At 40.5% G+C, this 18,273-nt stretch overlaps 2 protein-coding genes across 16 annotated transcripts in view; both read right to left on the bottom strand.

The window, feature by feature from the left end:
* The window catches only part of LOC138356090 (uncharacterized), a 252,268-nt gene that overhangs the window by 17,211 nt on the left and 216,784 nt on the right, over positions 1 to 18,273 (bottom strand). The gene's annotated exons all lie outside the window — the stretch shown is intronic.
* Positions 1 to 18,273, bottom strand: part of LOC123775370 (Additional sex combs) — a 38,636-nt gene that overhangs the window by 2,025 nt on the left and 18,338 nt on the right. For 7 of the 13 annotated variants that reach the window (XM_045770522.2, XM_045770525.2, XM_045770523.2 and 4 more), the window contains 4 exons: positions 17,720 to 17,932; positions 13,403 to 13,553; positions 6,883 to 8,178; positions 4,064 to 5,143 (listed from right to left, as the gene is read on the bottom strand). In XM_045770522.2, coding sequence (XP_045626478.2) covers positions 4,064 to 5,143; positions 6,883 to 8,178; positions 13,403 to 13,553; positions 17,720 to 17,932 — 2,740 coding nt within the window. The remainder of the gene's footprint in view (positions 1 to 4,063; positions 5,144 to 6,882; positions 8,179 to 13,402; positions 13,554 to 17,719; positions 17,933 to 18,273) is intronic. The other 6 variants (XM_069311754.1, XM_069311755.1, XM_069311759.1 and 3 more) reach the window with 1 other exon arrangement.

Below are 18,273 nucleotides of genomic sequence, written 5' to 3'. Positions count from 1 at the left end.
TATAAATCCATTCACCCTTCTTTACCTGGTCAGATATCAGTCACCTGTTCAAGAACTATCAAGTTTGTGGGGCTGGATTTGTCAGCCACATGCTTTCCAAACCACTTGAGACCGAGAATAAGCGGATAACCTGTTGTGTTCAAATAAGTGGTTTGTCATCCTGAAAAGCTAGGGAAAAAATTGAAAATTTTTGCAGAAATTCAACTGTTTTCGACCTCTCATACTCGCCAATATAAGAGGTTCTGATCTGCTTGTTAAACTGAAGATTGTAGTTGATAAAGCATTGTTATTTAGATAGAAAAGGTGGTGGTGGATGATAGTAAGTGTTGGGTTGATTGAAGTGGAGATTAATGGTGATGAGGTAACCTCAGCAGACTGCCTTTCACCATGTACTCTAATGTACCTAATGCCATAGCAAAGTTTAACCCTTGGACAGCAGCTATGGAAGAATGGTCATACCTGCTTATGCGCAAAAAAAAAAAAAAAAATACAATAAATAATCTTTCATTATTGAATTATTTTGTATTAAAAATGTAAGAAAAACATGAAAATAAGTGAATATTTTTTCATTTTATTGGGTGGAGGTGCTTGGGAAGGTGGCTGTGTCTGGTGCCTATCAATGCCTTGTGCTCGAATTTGCTGACACTGACACTTCACTTCACTTGTTTCTATTTATTTACAAGTGCATGTGTGTGTTGAATAACTTTATAAATCACATAACACATGACAATGTTTCAAGTGATGGTTGGTTTACCTGGTATACTCCATTGCAAGCATATAGAGCAGTGAAAAGGATATGAATATAATATTCAATGGTGTTGGGTTCTGGGCGATGACATGTGGCCTAATTGGCACCATATGGGCGAGAGTACAGAGTGAAACAAAGGCCAAGCCACCAATGTGCACCACATATGATGGACTATGTCACCCAGAAGTGCCAGGAAGCAGCAGACAGGTTTATCCCGGTCCAAAAGGAGAAAAACGAAAAGCAACAGAAGAATCCATGGTTCAGCCAGGAATGTGAGGTAGCGAAGCTATTGAGTAAAAGAACATGGAGCAACTACAGGAATAACAGAACACCAGAGAGCAGGGAGACATACCAGAGGGCAAGAAATGAGTACAGTACCTCAGAGTGAGGAGAGAAGCACACACACAGTATAAAAATGACATCGCAAGTAAAGTCAAGAACCAACCAAAACTGCTCCACAGCAACATCAAGTGATGAAACTGAGAAAAGGGGGAGAATAGATACACATAGAATGACAAGGAGATGTGTGAAGAACTCAACAAGAGATTCCAGGAGATCTTCATAAAAGAACAAGGAGAAGCCACTGCACTAAATGAGGCGGCGGCAAACCAAACAACCTTGGAGGAATTTGGCCTCACCAGTGATGAGGTCAAAAGGAATCTTATTATAGACCCGTATCACTAACAAGTGTGGTAGTCAAAACACTAGAAAAATAGCTAAAACCAAATGGGTAGAACACCTGGAGAGTAATGACATAAGTCAGAGAGTATGGTTTTTGAACAGGATGATCCTGTGTAACAAATCTACTTAGTTTTTATGTATGTCAAATGGCTGGTACATCCTACATCATCCATACCATCCAATGAAATTAACTCCATTGTAGCAAGAATAACACAATATTACATATATTGTGCTGCACATTTGCAGTATTTATATTGCTTTTAAATACATGGATGGAGAAATACTAAAGAAATTGTTCACGACTTTTGTTAGACCAAAGCTGGAATATGCAGCGGTTGTATGGTGCCCATATCTTAATTAAGAAGCACATCAACAAACTGGAAAAGGTGCAAAGACATGCCATTAAGTGGCTCCCAGAACTGAAGGACAAGAGCTAACAAGGAGAGGTTAGAGGCATTAAATATGCAAAAACTAGAAAGATATAAGAAAAAGAGGTGATATGATCACTACATACAAAATAATAACAGGACTTGATAAAATTGATAAGGAAGAATTCCTGAGACCCAGAATCTTCAAGAACAAGAGGTTATAGATTTAAACTAACGAAACAAAGCTGCCGGAGAAATATAAGAAAATTCACTTTTTGCAAACAGAGTGGTAGATGGTTGAAACAAGTTAGGTGAGAAGGTGGTGGAGGCCAAAACCGTCAGTAATTTCAAAGCATTATATGACAAAGAATGCTGGGGAGACAGGACACCATGAGCGTAGCTCTCATCCTGTAACTACACTTAGGTAATTACATTATATTATAATAATAATAATAATAATATACAGTATATTACAAATAAATTCACACAAAAATTATAATTGAATAAATGATATACAGTTCTACAAAGCTTCTTAATATGCAATTATACAAATGCTCTCTGATTGGTAGCAAGTAGAGTCTTAAAGACTTGCAGGCAACATGCAGAACGGACAAAAGTAATAAGCTCATTACAACAAAAATCCAGCGTTGAATGTAATGAAACGCCAATTTCTGGGTAAGCACCGGAGGCTTCCTGATGCTGCAATCAATATGCAGACAATGAGTCACAATAACGTGGCTGAAAAATGTTGACCAGATCACACACTAGAAAGTGAAGGGACGACGACGTTTCGGTCCATCCTGGACCATTCTCAAGTCGATTCTCACAATCGACTTGAAAATGGTCCAGGACAGACAAAACATCATCGTCCCTTCACTTTCTACTGCAATCAATGATTCAGTGCCATTACTACTAGGTACCATCAGTCGGAGAGTTCGATTGGCCTACCATGAACTATGAGCCAGAACCTGGCTGCTCTCAAGAGATGCACAGGGAGCACTTTACAATTAAAAAAAAATGTTGCCGATTCAAGGAGTGGTCCAAACAGTTGGACATCAGGTGATGAGCTGAGGGGTATTGACAGGTGGAGCCAGCAGCTCTCAGTGGTGCTGTCACTTGCCCGCTGTAACTATGGTGGTTCATTCTAACTACTGGATGGATCACCTGCAGAGTCATTTGCTGCTCTGTTTCTTCTGTGAACTTTGCAGGTGTCTATTTTGCTTCAATTCCTTTCTTTACCTTTCCTCAGTGAGGTATTATCTTGTGATCCCCTACTTCTTGTACCTCTGTGAGGGGGGGGGGGGGCAGATTCTGGCTCTAGTCTCCGGTAGGCTATTAAGGACTCCTAGAGCTGATGTGACTCATATATGTGGTGGTACATCAGTGTAACTAGCATCAAGAGGCCACTTTTCAACCCTCCAGAAATAGAAACTTATGATAAACTTTCCACTCTTAAAGTAAATATGAGAATTTTCACATGCTCACTAAAAACATAAAATGCTTATTAAATATTTGTAAAGCTGAACATAAAATTAATATACAATACTGTACTGCATAGTATTTCAATCCAAATTTAAGAATCTCTTCTGTATTCAAAGTTGAGCTTGAAATATTACTACGTATAATATGATGCCTCGTCTCTAATCTGTCCTTGAGCTCACTATGCATATATAATTTTATGAAGTGGTGAGGTGCTGCTATGGATGACTGCTGGAGTGTGGTAGTCAAGGTTAGCCTTCATGCTATATTTTGTAGTCAATAATATAATGAATGACAAGTGATATTTGTAATGTTTTATTAAGGTCTTTGATCCTCTTGAACTACATTGCTCACCTTCATTTTTCTCTTGGTTGATGCTTCCCCACACACCATCAAAGAGTAAAATAGTAATGATTGTGTGATTAATCTGCTGTGCCTCTTATACTGTATAATGGAAATTGTAATGCATGTTGATCTAAATGTTTTATTCTCACATTCTTTATGAGATTTTTATATTTTGTAGACAGGCTAGCAAGAAAGGTAGGTAGGCAGCCAGAAAATTATTCAGAATGACAGACAGGCAGCAGGTAGTAGATAACTAAGCATACATGCATATACAGCATACTACTATATTAAGAAGGTATTCATGATGTTAATAAAGTATAATTGTGTGGTTGTGTTTTTAACAGGATTAAGCAACATCAAGAGCTAGTTTTAAACACTGGATATCTACAGATATAGACCTAAAGAGATGACATTATTGAGATCTACACTTGCCAAGTCTCACCTGCAGGACGAGAGGTCGGGAATTGGACAAACACACTGCAGAAGTTGGAACACAAGTCAAATCGGATGTTGACTGAGAGTTGGTGGAGGTCCCAATGCCTAGAGGAGAGACTCGAGATGGGCTAATGGGAGTAGATGGAAGAGAAAGGGGTCCTAAAGGGAGAGACTGAGTCCTGGGTGGCTGTGACTCTGAGGGGATGGACAAGAGCAGTGGACCACCACTGCCTGGGTGTAGCACCATCACGCGACTGTTGCTGTTGGTCCCACTGGCTGGTTGAGACACTACCACCATGGTTGTGCCAGAATCACCACTGTGACTGCTTAGCCCGAAGCTCTCCCCACAGTTCCCCATAATGTTGCTATCACTACCAGCACTACTAATGCCACCACAACTAGCACCACTGTTATTCAATCCACTCTGCCCTGATACTATAACACTAGCCTCAGCAATGTTTGTTAAAGCATTGTTCTCTCTTATAGCACCATCACCACAGGCTAAGAAGGGTGTATTATCCAGCAGAAATGATGAGGTTCTAGAGGCTGAAGAGGCAGATACCTGGGAGGTGGCAAGATGAGGTGTCACCATCTGACGAAGAACCACTGTTCCAGCAGTAGTAGCAGCAGCAGCAGCAGCAGCTCCGCCTTGGGTGTGCGTCATGGTTGTTGAGGTACCACCCACAGAGAGCGCCAACTGTCGCACAGTACGGGAGCTACCAGTCAAGAGCTGAGTTCCCACTACTGGTGTGACTATATTACTATTACTACTACTGGTAGCTACAGTTTTGACAACTGTGATAGTCTGAAGCTGTGGAGCTGCTTCAACTACCAAATGACTGTTATTGTTGCTTATGTTGTTATTGTTGCTGACTACCACTGCTGTTGGTACTCCAGGGCTGCTGATGGTAGGCTTCACTTCTGCCAGTAGAGAAGCAGGAGATTTGAGTTGAGCTTGTAACTGGTCTCGATTAGGGCTGTTTGCAATGACGGCTTGAACTATCTCATACGATCTCTGAATGTTGACGCCTCCTGGAGTTCTGCTTTTTGTCACTTTCACTGTCATGGTCCCACTACCTGGCATACCCTAGGATTTAAAATTTTAACAAATTATGAATATTAAGTTATGAGATGAAGCCATCATTATACAGTATTATAATTACCAATAATAAATATTATACATGGTGGGATTCTTATTTTACACAAGAATGTGTTTCTGGAGACCTTGTTTCAAATCAAATACACTGTACCACACTACAACGTACCATGCCCCCAACAAAATCACTGACGATCTGAACAGTTAACCTAAACCTTAAATATGGTTTCCTTTAGGACACAATAACAGACCAACAATGGTGGTCCAAGACTTTGATCCTCGGAATTATCAACAGGTAAAGGACAGGTAGTGACAATGAGAGCAATTTTGTTCTGCTTATGAACTCCAATGAAACCAATGAGAACAGATGTCTTTAGTTATAATAACCCCAAATGAAGTAGATATGGAAAGAACCACTCCCATTTCATTGATTTAATGAAAGTGTAATTTAATTCAACAGTCTAAGTGTTAAGTACTGTACATCTGTCCGAAAAGGTAAAGAGAACAAATGAAATCAATATTAACCCTGAAATGTGTCTATAAAAAAATATTAATTTGCACAAAGAAATCACACTGACGCCATGAATCAATGAGAAACTCGGTAGAAGCCATGAAGAGGATTCGAACCTGTGCTCTGGGTACTCCCAAGCAAAAGCCTTAGACCACTACACTATGACATGGTAATAAGCATTATAACCTGGGATTCAACTGAATCCTCTAGCGTTCCTGAAGCTTCCACTGAAGCCAGAATTCAGGGTGTCACACAATGCCCCCCCCCCATGCCAGTATCCAGAGTATAGGTTCGAATCCTCCTCACAGCTGCTTCTAATTTTCTCAAATATTATTTTCTTATGCTATTTGTAAGAACCCATGCATAAAATCATTGAAAATTGAACATTATAATATTTATTTTAAACTATTTCATATTAGAAACCTTAAAGAACTAAGGGCCTACCACCCATGCAAGGCAGCTCCTTATCCACACCGAAACTCACTCAAATGTGTGTCCAACCTACACCTGAAACAACCTAGCACTTTTATCTCTATTATGCTAGCTGGCAATTTGTTCCATTATTATGCAACATTGTTCCCAAACCAATATCTACTATGGTTTTTTCTAACTTTAAACTTATCTAATTTGTACTATTGTTTCCTGTTATACTTTAATCAAAATATTTAGCACCCAATAAATATTCCCTGTGTTACTGTACACCCTTTTTTTACTTTCATACTTGGTAATTTCAATATTGTTTCATTATGTTTTGTGAGTACAGTATATTTGACGAGTTCCTGCCACTTTTGTAGTTTGTTTCTATTCACTGATGCAGGCACTAACTTCTTGGCACTGACATCTGTAACTGGGCAAGTGACGAGGGACTAGAATTACAGACTGCAGGCAAAACAATGAACTGCACAGGTAATGGGTTACCCATTCATTATAAAAGATCTATCCAGAGAAAAATTACTAACATATGCAAGAGAATGAATTAACATGAAAATGTAATGGTATGAATCATCTGAGTAGCATGGACAGTTTCAAAGCTTAAATAATAAACAAGCATTAGCTCTTACTCTTTCACTAAACATGATATGAAGAAAAAAAGGTGAAGCTGGATGTGCTCTATCCATTTACAGTACAGTAGTTTGAAATAACATATAATTTACAGATACAGATCAATACATAAAACAAAATAAAACTAAAAGAAATATAAATACATAATTGTTATTACCTGATTTAGAGTCCTAACAGTTTTAATTTTGGAGGCCACATTCATGCTGGAGGAGGAAGGTACAGCTTGTGTGAAGGCTCGAGGCCCCGGCCCTATAGTTGTTGTACACGAAGTCACTTCCACTGGTCGAGCCTGGCCAGCCACCATCACTGTTCTGGTTACAGGGGGGCTGGGAGAAGGGGCAAGTGGTAATGAAGGCGAAACAACTTGCACCACGGGTGAAAGTCTTGACGGGGAAGGTGCCAGGCCAGGAGACACTATCATCCCTGGAGATGTCCTGGAAGCTGGAGAGGCAGGTAATTGTCCACCAGTAGACTGAGATGAAGAGTTGACAACCACCATGGCTGCAGGCTTACCACAACTTCCAGGTTTTGCCTGAGAAATGACCGGGGAATTGAGCACCTTTGCACCACTCAAAATGGGCCGCACTACTGGAGTTATTGTCACTCGCGAACGGGGGATATCACTATGAGTGCCAATGTGACTCGCTAGTCTCTGAGATGGATGTGTAATAGATCCATGTTTTGTAACATAAAAATTTGGTAAATCAGAACTTGACACACACAATTTTTTGGTAGGTATAGTTGTAGGAACTTGAAGGGCATCTTTCCTCTTCCCTCCGTCTTTCATAAATCCACTTGGATCTATGGGCATAACTGAAGATGACAGAGCACACTTGTCACTGACTTTGAAAACTGTATGGTTGCCACTGGCCACTGTGTTCAAGTTATTATTTCTATTAGGTATTAATGACAAAGAACTCTGAGTCACAGTCAAAGATGTGGGGACAATACACAATGAAGTAGGGAGCACTGAGGATGTACAAGGTTGCAATGAAGATGAACTCGGGAGCACAGATGAACACGAAAACACTGGTGGTGATGAATGTTGAAGTACTGTTGGTGAACAGGACAGTGGTGGTGGTGAACATGGGAGTATGGAAGATGAGCAAGGATGTACTGGTGAAGAACTTGGAGTAAACGATATAGAATTCTTTAATTCCAAAGAGCAATTGTCAAGTTCTATTAACTTATTTTCTCTCAGTGCTTTTCTGGCGGCCCTTCTCTCAGTTCTGCGCTGGTCACGGTTGGCAATATGCTGAACAACCTTGGTCAGCTGCTCAATATGAGCTGGTGTAAAACTGGTAGTAAACACCGGAGAAGCACGAGACAAGTCTGGAAGAGATGCTGGGTAGGTGTCCCCCGATGGTGATGATGGACTGCTAACACTACCTTCTCCACCATCTGTGCCATACCATGGCTGTTTCACACCCCACAGCGGCTCAAAATGAGCAACCTGTCCAAAAGCAAGATAATATTTATACATTTATATAAAAGTAGCAAAAACAAAATAAAAACCAGTTTGCAACAGGCATAAAGTGTGTGGCCCCAGTACTGGCCACCTCTACAGATGTGTACTCACCTAATTGTGCTTGCGGGGGTTGAGCTTTGGCTCTTTGGTCCCACCTCTCAACTGTCAATCAATTGGTGTACAGATTCCTGAGCCTACTGAGCTCTATCATATCTACATTTGAAACTGTGTATGGAGTCAGCCTCCACCACATCACTTCCTAGTGCATTCCATTTATTAACTACTCTGACACTGAAAAAATTCTTTCTAACGTCTCTGTAGCTCATCTGGGTACTAAGTTTCCACCTGTGTCCCCTTGTTTGTGTCCCTCCTGTGCTGAAGAGTTTGTCTTTGTCCACCCTGTCAATTCCCCTGAGAATTTTGTTTTCTTCTGTTTTCCAGGGATGTGAGGTTCAGCTCCTTAGCCTTTCCTCGTAGCTCATTCCTCTCAGTTCCGGGACGAGCCTGGTGGCATACCGCTGGATCTTCTCTAACTTTGTCTTGTGTTTAATTAGGTATGGACTCCAGGCTGGAGCTGCATACTCCAGGACTGGTCTTACATAAGTGGTATACAGGGTCCTGAACGATTCCTTACACAAGTTTCTAAAGGCAGTTCTTATGTTGGCCAGTCTAGCATATGCCGCTGATGATATTCTTTTGATGTGGGCCTCTGGGGACAGGTTCGGTGTGATATCAACTCCCCAGATCTTTCTCTCTATTTGACTCTTGCAAGATTTCACCTCCCAGATGATACCTTGTGTTCAGCCTCCTGCTCCCTTCGCCTAATTTCATTACCTTACACTTTCCTGAGTTGAACTTTAGCAGCCATTTTCTAGACCATTCCTCCAGTTTGTCCAGGTCATCCTGTAGTCTCTGTCTATCTTCATCCGTCTTGATTCTTCTCATAATTTTTGCATCATCAGCAAACATTGAGAGGAACGAGTCTATACCCTCCGGAAGATCGTTTACATATATTAGAAACAGGATGGATCCAAGTACTGAGCCCTGTGGGACTCTGCTGGTGACATCTCGCCACTCTGATGTCTCCCCCCCTCACCGTTACTCGCTGTTTCCTGTTGCTTAAGTACTCCCTTATCCACTGGAGCACCTTACCTTTTACTCCTGCCTGATGCTCCAACTTTTTTAACAGCCTTTTATGGGGTACTGTGCCAAAGGCTTTTTGGCAGTCCAGGAAAATGCAGTCGGCCCACCCTTCTCTTTCCTGCCTAATTTTTGTTGCCTGGTCATAGAATTCTATTAAACCTGTGAGGCACGATTTACCATCCCTGAACCCACGTGGGTGGTGTGTTACAGTTATTTCCCTCCAAATGTTCTACGAGCCTTTTCGTCACAATCTTCTCCATCACTTTGCATGGAATACAAGTTAGGGAAACTGGCCTGTAGTTCAGTGCCTCTTGCCTGTCACCCTTCTTGTATATTAGGACTCCGTTAGCTGTCTTCCAACTTTCTGGTAAGTTTCCTGTTTCCAGTGACCTGTTATACGCCATAGAGAGTGGCACACTTAGTGCTTCTGCACCTTCCTTTAGTATCCATGGTGAGATTCTGTCAGGCCCATCAGCCTTTGTCACATCCAGCTCCAGCAGACACCTTTTGACCTCATCATTGGTGAGGTCAAATTCCTCCAAGGTTGCTTGGTTTGCCGCCTCCTCATTTAGTGCAGGGGCTTCTACTTGTTCTATTGTGTGTTCTATTGTGTGTGTGTGTGGTCTCCAATACTGACCATCTCTATAGGTGTGTGGTCCTAGTACAGGCCACCTCTACAGGTGTGTGTGGCTCCAGTGCTAGCCACCTCTACAGGTGTGTGGCCTCCAGCACTAGCTACCTCTACAGGTGTGTGGTCCCAGTACAGGCCACCTCTACTGATGTGTAGCCCCAGTACTGGCCACTTCTACAAGAATATGATCTCAGTACTGACAACCTATACAGGTGTATGGCTCCAGTACTGACCACCTCAACAGATAATTACCTAAGGGTAGTTACAGGATGAGAGTTATGTTCGTGGTGTCCCGTCTTCCCAGTACTCTTTGTCATAAAACGCTTTGAAACCACTGTTATGGCTTCCACCACCTTCTCACTGAACTTGCTCCAACTGTCTACCACTCTCTTTGCAAAAGCAAAATACTGTAATATTTTTTGGGCACCTTTGTTTTCTTAGTTTGAATCTATTACCTGTTGTTTTTGAAGTTGTAGTTTTATAGAATTTGGCTTTATCAATTTTGTCGATTCCTGTTGCTATTTTGTGTGTAGTGATTATATCACCTCATTTTCTTCTATCTTCTAGCTTTGGTATATTTAATACCTCTAGCCTCTCCTCACAGCTTTCATTTTTCAGTTCAGGAAGCCAATTGGTTGCATGTTTTTTGTACGTTTTCCAGTTTACTGCTTCTTGAGATACGGTCATTATACAACTGCTGCATATTCCAACTTTTAATTCTCACAAAGGTCATGAACAACTTTAATATTTCACCATCCATGGATTTAAAAGCGATTCTGAACCTGGAAAACGTGGCATATGTTCCTCACACAATGTTCTTTGTGTCATTGCCTTGTTTCTACCTAGATCCTTGAGCATTTTCCCACTTGATCTCCCCTGCCCCGTAACCTACAACCATAGGCTTGGAGGGTTACCGGCACCTCATGGGAGCCTGACATTGCCGCGGCGCCCTGATGGTGAGGACAACGAAACCGATGCCAGCTGCCTAAGAACTGCCTGGTGCACCCACATAGTGGGACAGTTGCCCTGCAATTGGGTGCTAAGCAGGAAATCCCCGCCCCGAGGAGACCCAGCTCAGTGACCTAGGCCCATGGCGGAGAGCAAGACACCTCTATGTACTTAAAAGTTATTTTCTGAAATCTGTATTGTGTATGGTTCACTGAAGAATTTATTCTGCATAAACACACTTTGGAACTGTTCATTTAGTTTTTCACACATTTCCTTTCATTTTCCATGAATCTATTCCCCATTTTCAACCTCTGCATTCCTTTACATGCCATTTGCTTTTAATGAATTTATAAAATAGGCCTGGTTCAGTTTTATATTTATCCACAATCCCTTTCTCAGGGTTTCTTTCTGCCTCTATTCTAAATGTTGTGCAGTTGTTTCTTGAATGGAATGTTTGTATTGCTGGTATGTTTGAGGGTTTGACCTCTTCCTATATTGATTCCATATTTTTGTCTTTTGTTCTCAGGCCATCTCACAACTTATGTTGAACCCATCCTGCTTCCTAGTTCTGCATCTCTGTACTGGTATAAGTTTTGTTGTACCTTCATACTATATATCAAAACATTTGGCATACCATCTCATTTACTTACTTTCCTAACAACAAATATTTCCAATCAAATTCATTAAAGAACTTGACAAGTTCATTTGTGTCTAATCTATTCTAAATTATATAATACTGTACACTGCACATTTGATTTCCAAAAGAACACTGTTGCTCTTGCTCAATGGATCAAGGTACTAAACGTCAACTATCTTTTCTTCTTTCTTGGGAAATACCAAAGCAATCAATGATGCAGCATCTCTTTTCATTTTTGTTACACGTTAATATGTGAAAGACTCTAGGACAAGGTTTATGAATTGGCCAATCCAAACATCTGTTCTTGCTTTGGGGCTTCCCAACTTGTCGATTTGAAATTAGTCACCAAGTATCAACAAACGTAATTTATCTCTATCTGATTTTACGATAATCTCTTTAATGATCATTATAAGGCTTTTATCAACTAGCTCCTTAGTCTATGTGTCGCTTGCTGGTGGACTGTAGACAATAATCATTATCAGTTTATCATTGATTGCAGATCTCCAGCCGCCATTATGTCAGCTTCTCGAGGGTTATTGAGTATTAATTCTCTTGCCTTTAATCATTTCTTCATCACGATACCAACTTCTCTACCATTTCTAATTTTTCTGTCACACTTCCAAATACCTTAGGAAAGCCACCTCATTTAGAAGTTCATCTTCTAGTTTTGTCTCTACTAGTTTCTGGCAGCTGGCATCTTAAGCTGTATTGTATAATTTAACTCTAGTATTTTCTGGGAGGAGCCTCTTATGACTTCCTGAAAATACTATCTCTGATAATGATATAATGGGGCCTGGCAGCTGAGTGGACAGTGCTCGGGGTTCGTAGTCCTAAGGGTCCGAGTTCGATCCCCTGCGGAGGCGGCAACAAATGAGCAGTTTCTTTCACCCTGATACCCTGTTCACCTAAAAGTAAATAGGTACCTTGGAGTTAGACAGCTGCTATGGGCTGCTTCCTAGGGTGTGTGTGTGTGTGTGTGTGAAAATTAGGATTAAGGACTTGCCCGAAATGCTATGCATGCTAGTGGCTGTACAAGAATGAAAGAACTCTTGTATACATAAATAAATAAATAAATAATGCCAGGTGCCATCAGTTGCAGAGTTCTACTGAAGTTGTGGGGACCACAAGCCAGAACTTAGCCCCTCTAAAGAGGTGCAGGGAGCAGTGGGACTAATGGTAAAATTACTATGAATTTATCCATGTCTCAACTGCAGAGAACACCCAACTGAGAAGCACCCAGAGTCAGAGTCAGAGTCCGAGTATGGGAAAGACGGGACACCACATGCGTAGCTCTCATCCTGTAACTACACTTAGGTAATTACTTGCCAGGAAACCTTGAGTTAAACTTACCTACTTGCAAGTTGCTACAATAATTTTAACAACAATAAGATCCACTTCAACAATAAGAATAATATTAAACAAATTAAAGTAAGGTATAGAATTTAAAGAAATTTTGTAATAACTATTAATTTTTTAAGGATTATTAACCCTAATACAAAACATAACTCAATTAAATGTGTATATTGGATTTTAAGGCTCACTAATCACAAACAATGTAACATAAGTTACTTTAACCCCACATATAAGAGGTCCGAGTTAAATCTGGTACTGAGAATAGACTCTTATCAACTGCTTCCAATACTTGTTTTCCTTACCACTCTCATGCATTGTTCTTATGAAATACATTTTCTCACACATAAACCTGCTTATAAACAAGAGAAAAACATATGGTAAAGCTTCAAAATTCTTGAAACATACATTAACAATAACCAGTGCAGTAATGCTTTATCATACAAACAAATATTTAACAGTACAGTACAGGTGCTATATTATAGATGGGTTTACTGTACCTTCCAGGGGTCCAACTTCGTGCGTTCCTTCTCAGCCTCAACCTTTAATTTGACCTGATTGTCATGCGTGAACTCTCCTTCTCCAAGACGACACCGCCAAGATTCACAAGCACGCCCAAAAAATTCATTATTAAGGCCCGTGGGAACAATTCTGTTGAAATAAAGACCTTTTATAAGAATAAATGTAAGTTAACCAATAAGTATAATAATGAGATTTTTTACTTGTACACTGTAGGTTACAATTAAGGCAAAACTAATGACTCAACAGTACATAACTTTGGTAAAGGTAAAATATTACTAGTGAGAATTGAAAATACAACTGCAGTGATTTCCTGAAAGAGAGTAGATAAAAGATGGTGAGGAAAACATTTCGTGAATGGACACAACAAGTAAATATGAAGTCAAAATGATAATTACAAATGGAGTGACAGACAACAATAGGAGAAACAAGGAAAAGATGCATGAGGCAAGGTAGTGATGAATAATGCAAGCAAAAGACCAGCATTGAATGTAATGAAATGCCATTTTCTGGGTGAGCCCTGAAGGCTCCATGTAACTATCAGACTGATATACGAAATATTAGTCTGGGGTATTAATCAATTGAAGTTCAGCCTACCTGGGACCACGAGCCAGAACCTGGCTCCCCCCAGAGAGGCATGAGGAGCAGTGGCTTATGGAAACCCCCATGTGGTTGGGAGCATTCTTTGTCTTCCATCAACTGGGGTTAGGCACATAGAAAGGTAGGCATAACAAAACAGACCTCACTTTATAAGAAATTGCAACCAAAGATCAAACAGAGGCAGAACTCCCCCAAATTCTAATGTTTCCATAAGCCATTGATCCCTGTGTCTGTTTGAGGGGGCCAGGTTCTGGCTCGTGGTCCCCAGTAGGCTGAACTCCAATTAACTGATGCCCCAGAATAATATATCATACATCAGTCTGATAGCTCCCGGGAGCTGAAGGGGCTCCCCACAGAAAATGAAGTCAAACAAAAACATTAAATAAAGAGTGATCATGACCAAACCAACAAAGCAACCAACATTAAAACTTTAGTACAGGCATACCTCAGAATAAGAGTTTAATCCGTTCCTGGAGACGCCTCGCCTTCCGAAAACTCGCATTCCGAAGTTAATTTCCCCATAAGAAATAAAGGGAAATGAATTAATCCGTTCCTGACTACCCCAAAAACCCCACATCAAACTAAATTTTTATACCTAATTTACCTAATTCATCTAAATAAACCTACAAAACTGTGTTCCAGTTATTACTTACCTTGCTGTCGAGTGCTGTAGGCGTATGGAAGATGGTGAGGAGGGGGTAGGAGGAGAGGAGTTACTGTTTGGAAGGGGAGTCCCCTTCCATAATCACATCACATAACCCCATGCCTTGTAACACTATGGATACCACTTCTCTTTCTAAATTTTTCAAACCAGCCCCTGCTTGCCTTAAACTCTTTCTTATCTGCATCACTCGTTGCAGGGGTATTCTTTAGAAGGTCTTCGTGCAACACCCTGGCTTTCTCACAAATAATGGCCTCCGAAACACTATCACCCCTCAACTCCTTGTCGTGTATCCAAATTAATAACAACTTTTCCACTTCTTCAAGTATTTGTGGTCTTTGTGCCGTTAATGTTCTTACTCCTTTTGCCACTTTAGCACCCATAATCTTATTTTTCTTCTTATGTATAGTGCATATTGTTGATGTGGCTTTGTTGTACTGCCTACAAAGTTCAACAACACGTGTACCGTTCTCATGCTTCCGAATGATCTCTTGTTTCTCCTCTATTGTCATCCTCACATGAGCTTTCTGGCCTTTATCCTTACCACTGGCTTTCTTGGGACCCATGGTGAGATATATAATAACAAATTGTATAGACAAATCACCAAAAATCCAACAAAACACTGAAAATCCGCAAGAAGAATTGATGTGGGGGTAGTCACTGAGAGCGAGACAATAATAAACTGAGGGGCGGCGGGGCGGAGGGGTGACGAACGCGCTAGGTCGGCTGTACGCGTATCAACAAACTCGCGTCCAAACTCGCCTCCCGAAGTAACCATCGCCTTCCGAGACAAATTTTTGGAGTAAATACACCTCGCCTTCCGAAAACCTCGCATACAGGGACAATCGCATTCCGAGGTACCACTGTAGTAGAGTTTTAATTGCAACTGAGCTAGAGTCGGGGAACGGTGCCACGTAAAGAGGAAGACACTGAGACCACACTGACACGAAGAGGTCAACGACCGGGAGCCCGAACGTCTGGCAAAGTCAAAGGAAGGAACTGGCATTGACGGTCCAGTCTGTGGATAGAGGAAGACACTGAAACAGAGTGTCGGACAGGACGTAGAACACACCCTGAACATGAACAGTGCGGAGATGCAAACTACAAAAGCTCAGCAGATGAGCTACTTAAAAGAACCAGCCCCAAAGAGCCACAGACTGAAGAGATTCTCCCTGCAGTTGAGACAATGAACCATGGGAAAACAGCCCAAATGGAGCCGAACCATGCAAGCCTAGAGGATTCTGAACTCTCCGTAGTGCCTACCACAAAGCCTCAAACTCCCACACCATATTGTGCGCCCAACGAAGGGGAGGATGCCAACGACCTTTGCCGGACAAAGGCATAGACCAAATTGACAAAAAGAAATTCCTGAAACAAGCAACTTCATGAACAAGAGGAAACAGATTCAAGTTAAGGAAACAAAGGTGCCAAAAATATTAGAAAATTTTATTTTGCAAACAGAGTGGTAGAGGTTGGAACAAACTAAGTGAGAAGATGGTGGAGGCCAAAATCGTCAATGGTTTCAAAGCGTTATACGACAAAGAGTACTGGGAAGATGGGATACCGCGAGTGTAGCTCTCATCCTTTAACTACACTTAGGTAATTGGGAAAAAGTGATATTTAACTAATTAACTCTCTTTAAACTTTACCTGGAGAGTAGGTAGCTGTGATTCAAGTTTAGTCAACACTTCATGATGACCTCAACACATGGTGTGTGGATGATTCGCTTGTAAAGTACAACCTCATTTCAATGAACTACAGTACAGAAACCAACCCCAATTTGTTTCAGTAAGGAACTTATTACAACTAGAGATGCCTCCAGGAAGCTTTTTCATCAATTTTTTGTTTACACAATAAAATGCCCCAACTTTTTCTAGTAATGATGCATCCATCTATGAAAATCATTAAAAACATAAGTGAAGCCATATTAAGAGAGTTAACATTTATACTCTAATATTTCCCTCTTGGCCTGATTTCACCAAGCAAAATTTTAATTTCAACATATGAAGGACAAGTACCAAGAGAACCTGTCTGTAGCGAGGCTTTACCCTCATCTAGCATATTTCCTACACCCTAGCTTTGAAACCTCATTTTCAAAGAAAAGAGGTGTCATATTTAATCCTTAGAAAGAAGCTATGAAGAAAGAGGCATGTTTTTTTATACATGCTGTGTATAAAAAAAAATTACATGATTATTACTTTGTATGCATAATGTAAGAAAAACATAAAAATAAGTGAATATTTATCAAAACCCTGGGTGGAGGCGCTCTGCAAGTGTGCGACTGGCACTTGTCAACGTCTGGTGCTCGACTTTACTGACTTTCCTGTTTTATCCTCAGATGTTTCACTGATTGTTTTATCCCTTGTTTATTTACATCCACAGAAAGCTGTTATATCTATATTTGCATCATACATGTAAAACCCAGACAATAATTGTTTAAATCTTCATATAATAACTGCAGTACCCCTAGGGATCGTCAATAGATGATAATCACAGCCTAAGGGTTAAGAACAAAAGCTGAGGAATCTTAAAAAATTAAAACAAACCATATAAATTGGTTTTAATTATGCTTAATGGCTTTCCCAAGGCCTCAACTCTTTCCAGCCATATTGCATCCATTTACCAAAATCATTAAAAACGTAACTGGAGCCTATTAAAGCGTTACCATTCATACCTTCATATTTCCTATATTCTATGGACTGATTTTACGAAGGGAATTTTTTATTTTAACCTATAAGATGGGCAACTTTTCCACCAGCCTGTGAACTCTGTCCCAACAGTCCACGCAAATCTGCACATTTCCTGCTTCAGTGAGCTCTTGCTCATCGAATTGGGTGAGAAAATCTGGCCTGGAAAGTGTGCATTCCAACCAGAGATTTGCCAAATCGAGGTTTCACTGTAATTACAATTCGTTATTATCAATAGACAAAAAATCAATAGATCCCATGATTTAATCAATATATTGGGTTAGAAAATTGTGTTTAGATAGCACTGCCATCCCTGCCCATGCAGGGAGAGGGAGGAATCATAGACTTACTTGAGTGTATCCTCTGGACCAACACATTGGTCCACCATTGGTAGCAGCTGTATCAATCTGTGTTGATATGCAGGTGGAAGCGAGGCAAAAGTATGTTTATTGAGGATTGCTCGTAGGTTGACGCCAACAAGAATGGAATCTGGAGTTTCTAGATCAACATTGCCTTCCTTTGTTTGTGCCAACTGGGCTGATGCTGACAGCTTGCGCTGAGACCTGTGGGGAAATAAAACCTTTATTCTAGATACTGTACCTTCAATAATAAGAGAACAGTAAACATTCAATTTTGCGAGACAATGCATTCCATAACCCTTAAAAATATTTTATATTCTTAAATCAATCAGTATTTTAAAGTCTATCGATTAAAAATTTAAGTCACCAAGTATCAAAAATTGTGATTTATCTTTATTGGCTCTACAATAATTTCTCTTATGATCATTATAAGCCCCTCTCTTTTGTCATCTAGCTCCTTCTTAGTCCATGTGCATTCGTGCATGTGCATGCCAACCTTATGGCACTTAATTCCTTCCCTGAACAGATCCTGCCAACTCCCATAA

Source organism: Procambarus clarkii, chromosome 70 (genome assembly GCF_040958095.1).
Source record: "Procambarus clarkii isolate CNS0578487 chromosome 70, FALCON_Pclarkii_2.0, whole genome shotgun sequence".
In the NCBI taxonomy this organism is placed as follows: domain Eukaryota; kingdom Metazoa; phylum Arthropoda; class Malacostraca; order Decapoda; family Cambaridae; genus Procambarus; species Procambarus clarkii.
This window is presented reverse-complemented; position numbering and strand designations above follow the sequence as displayed.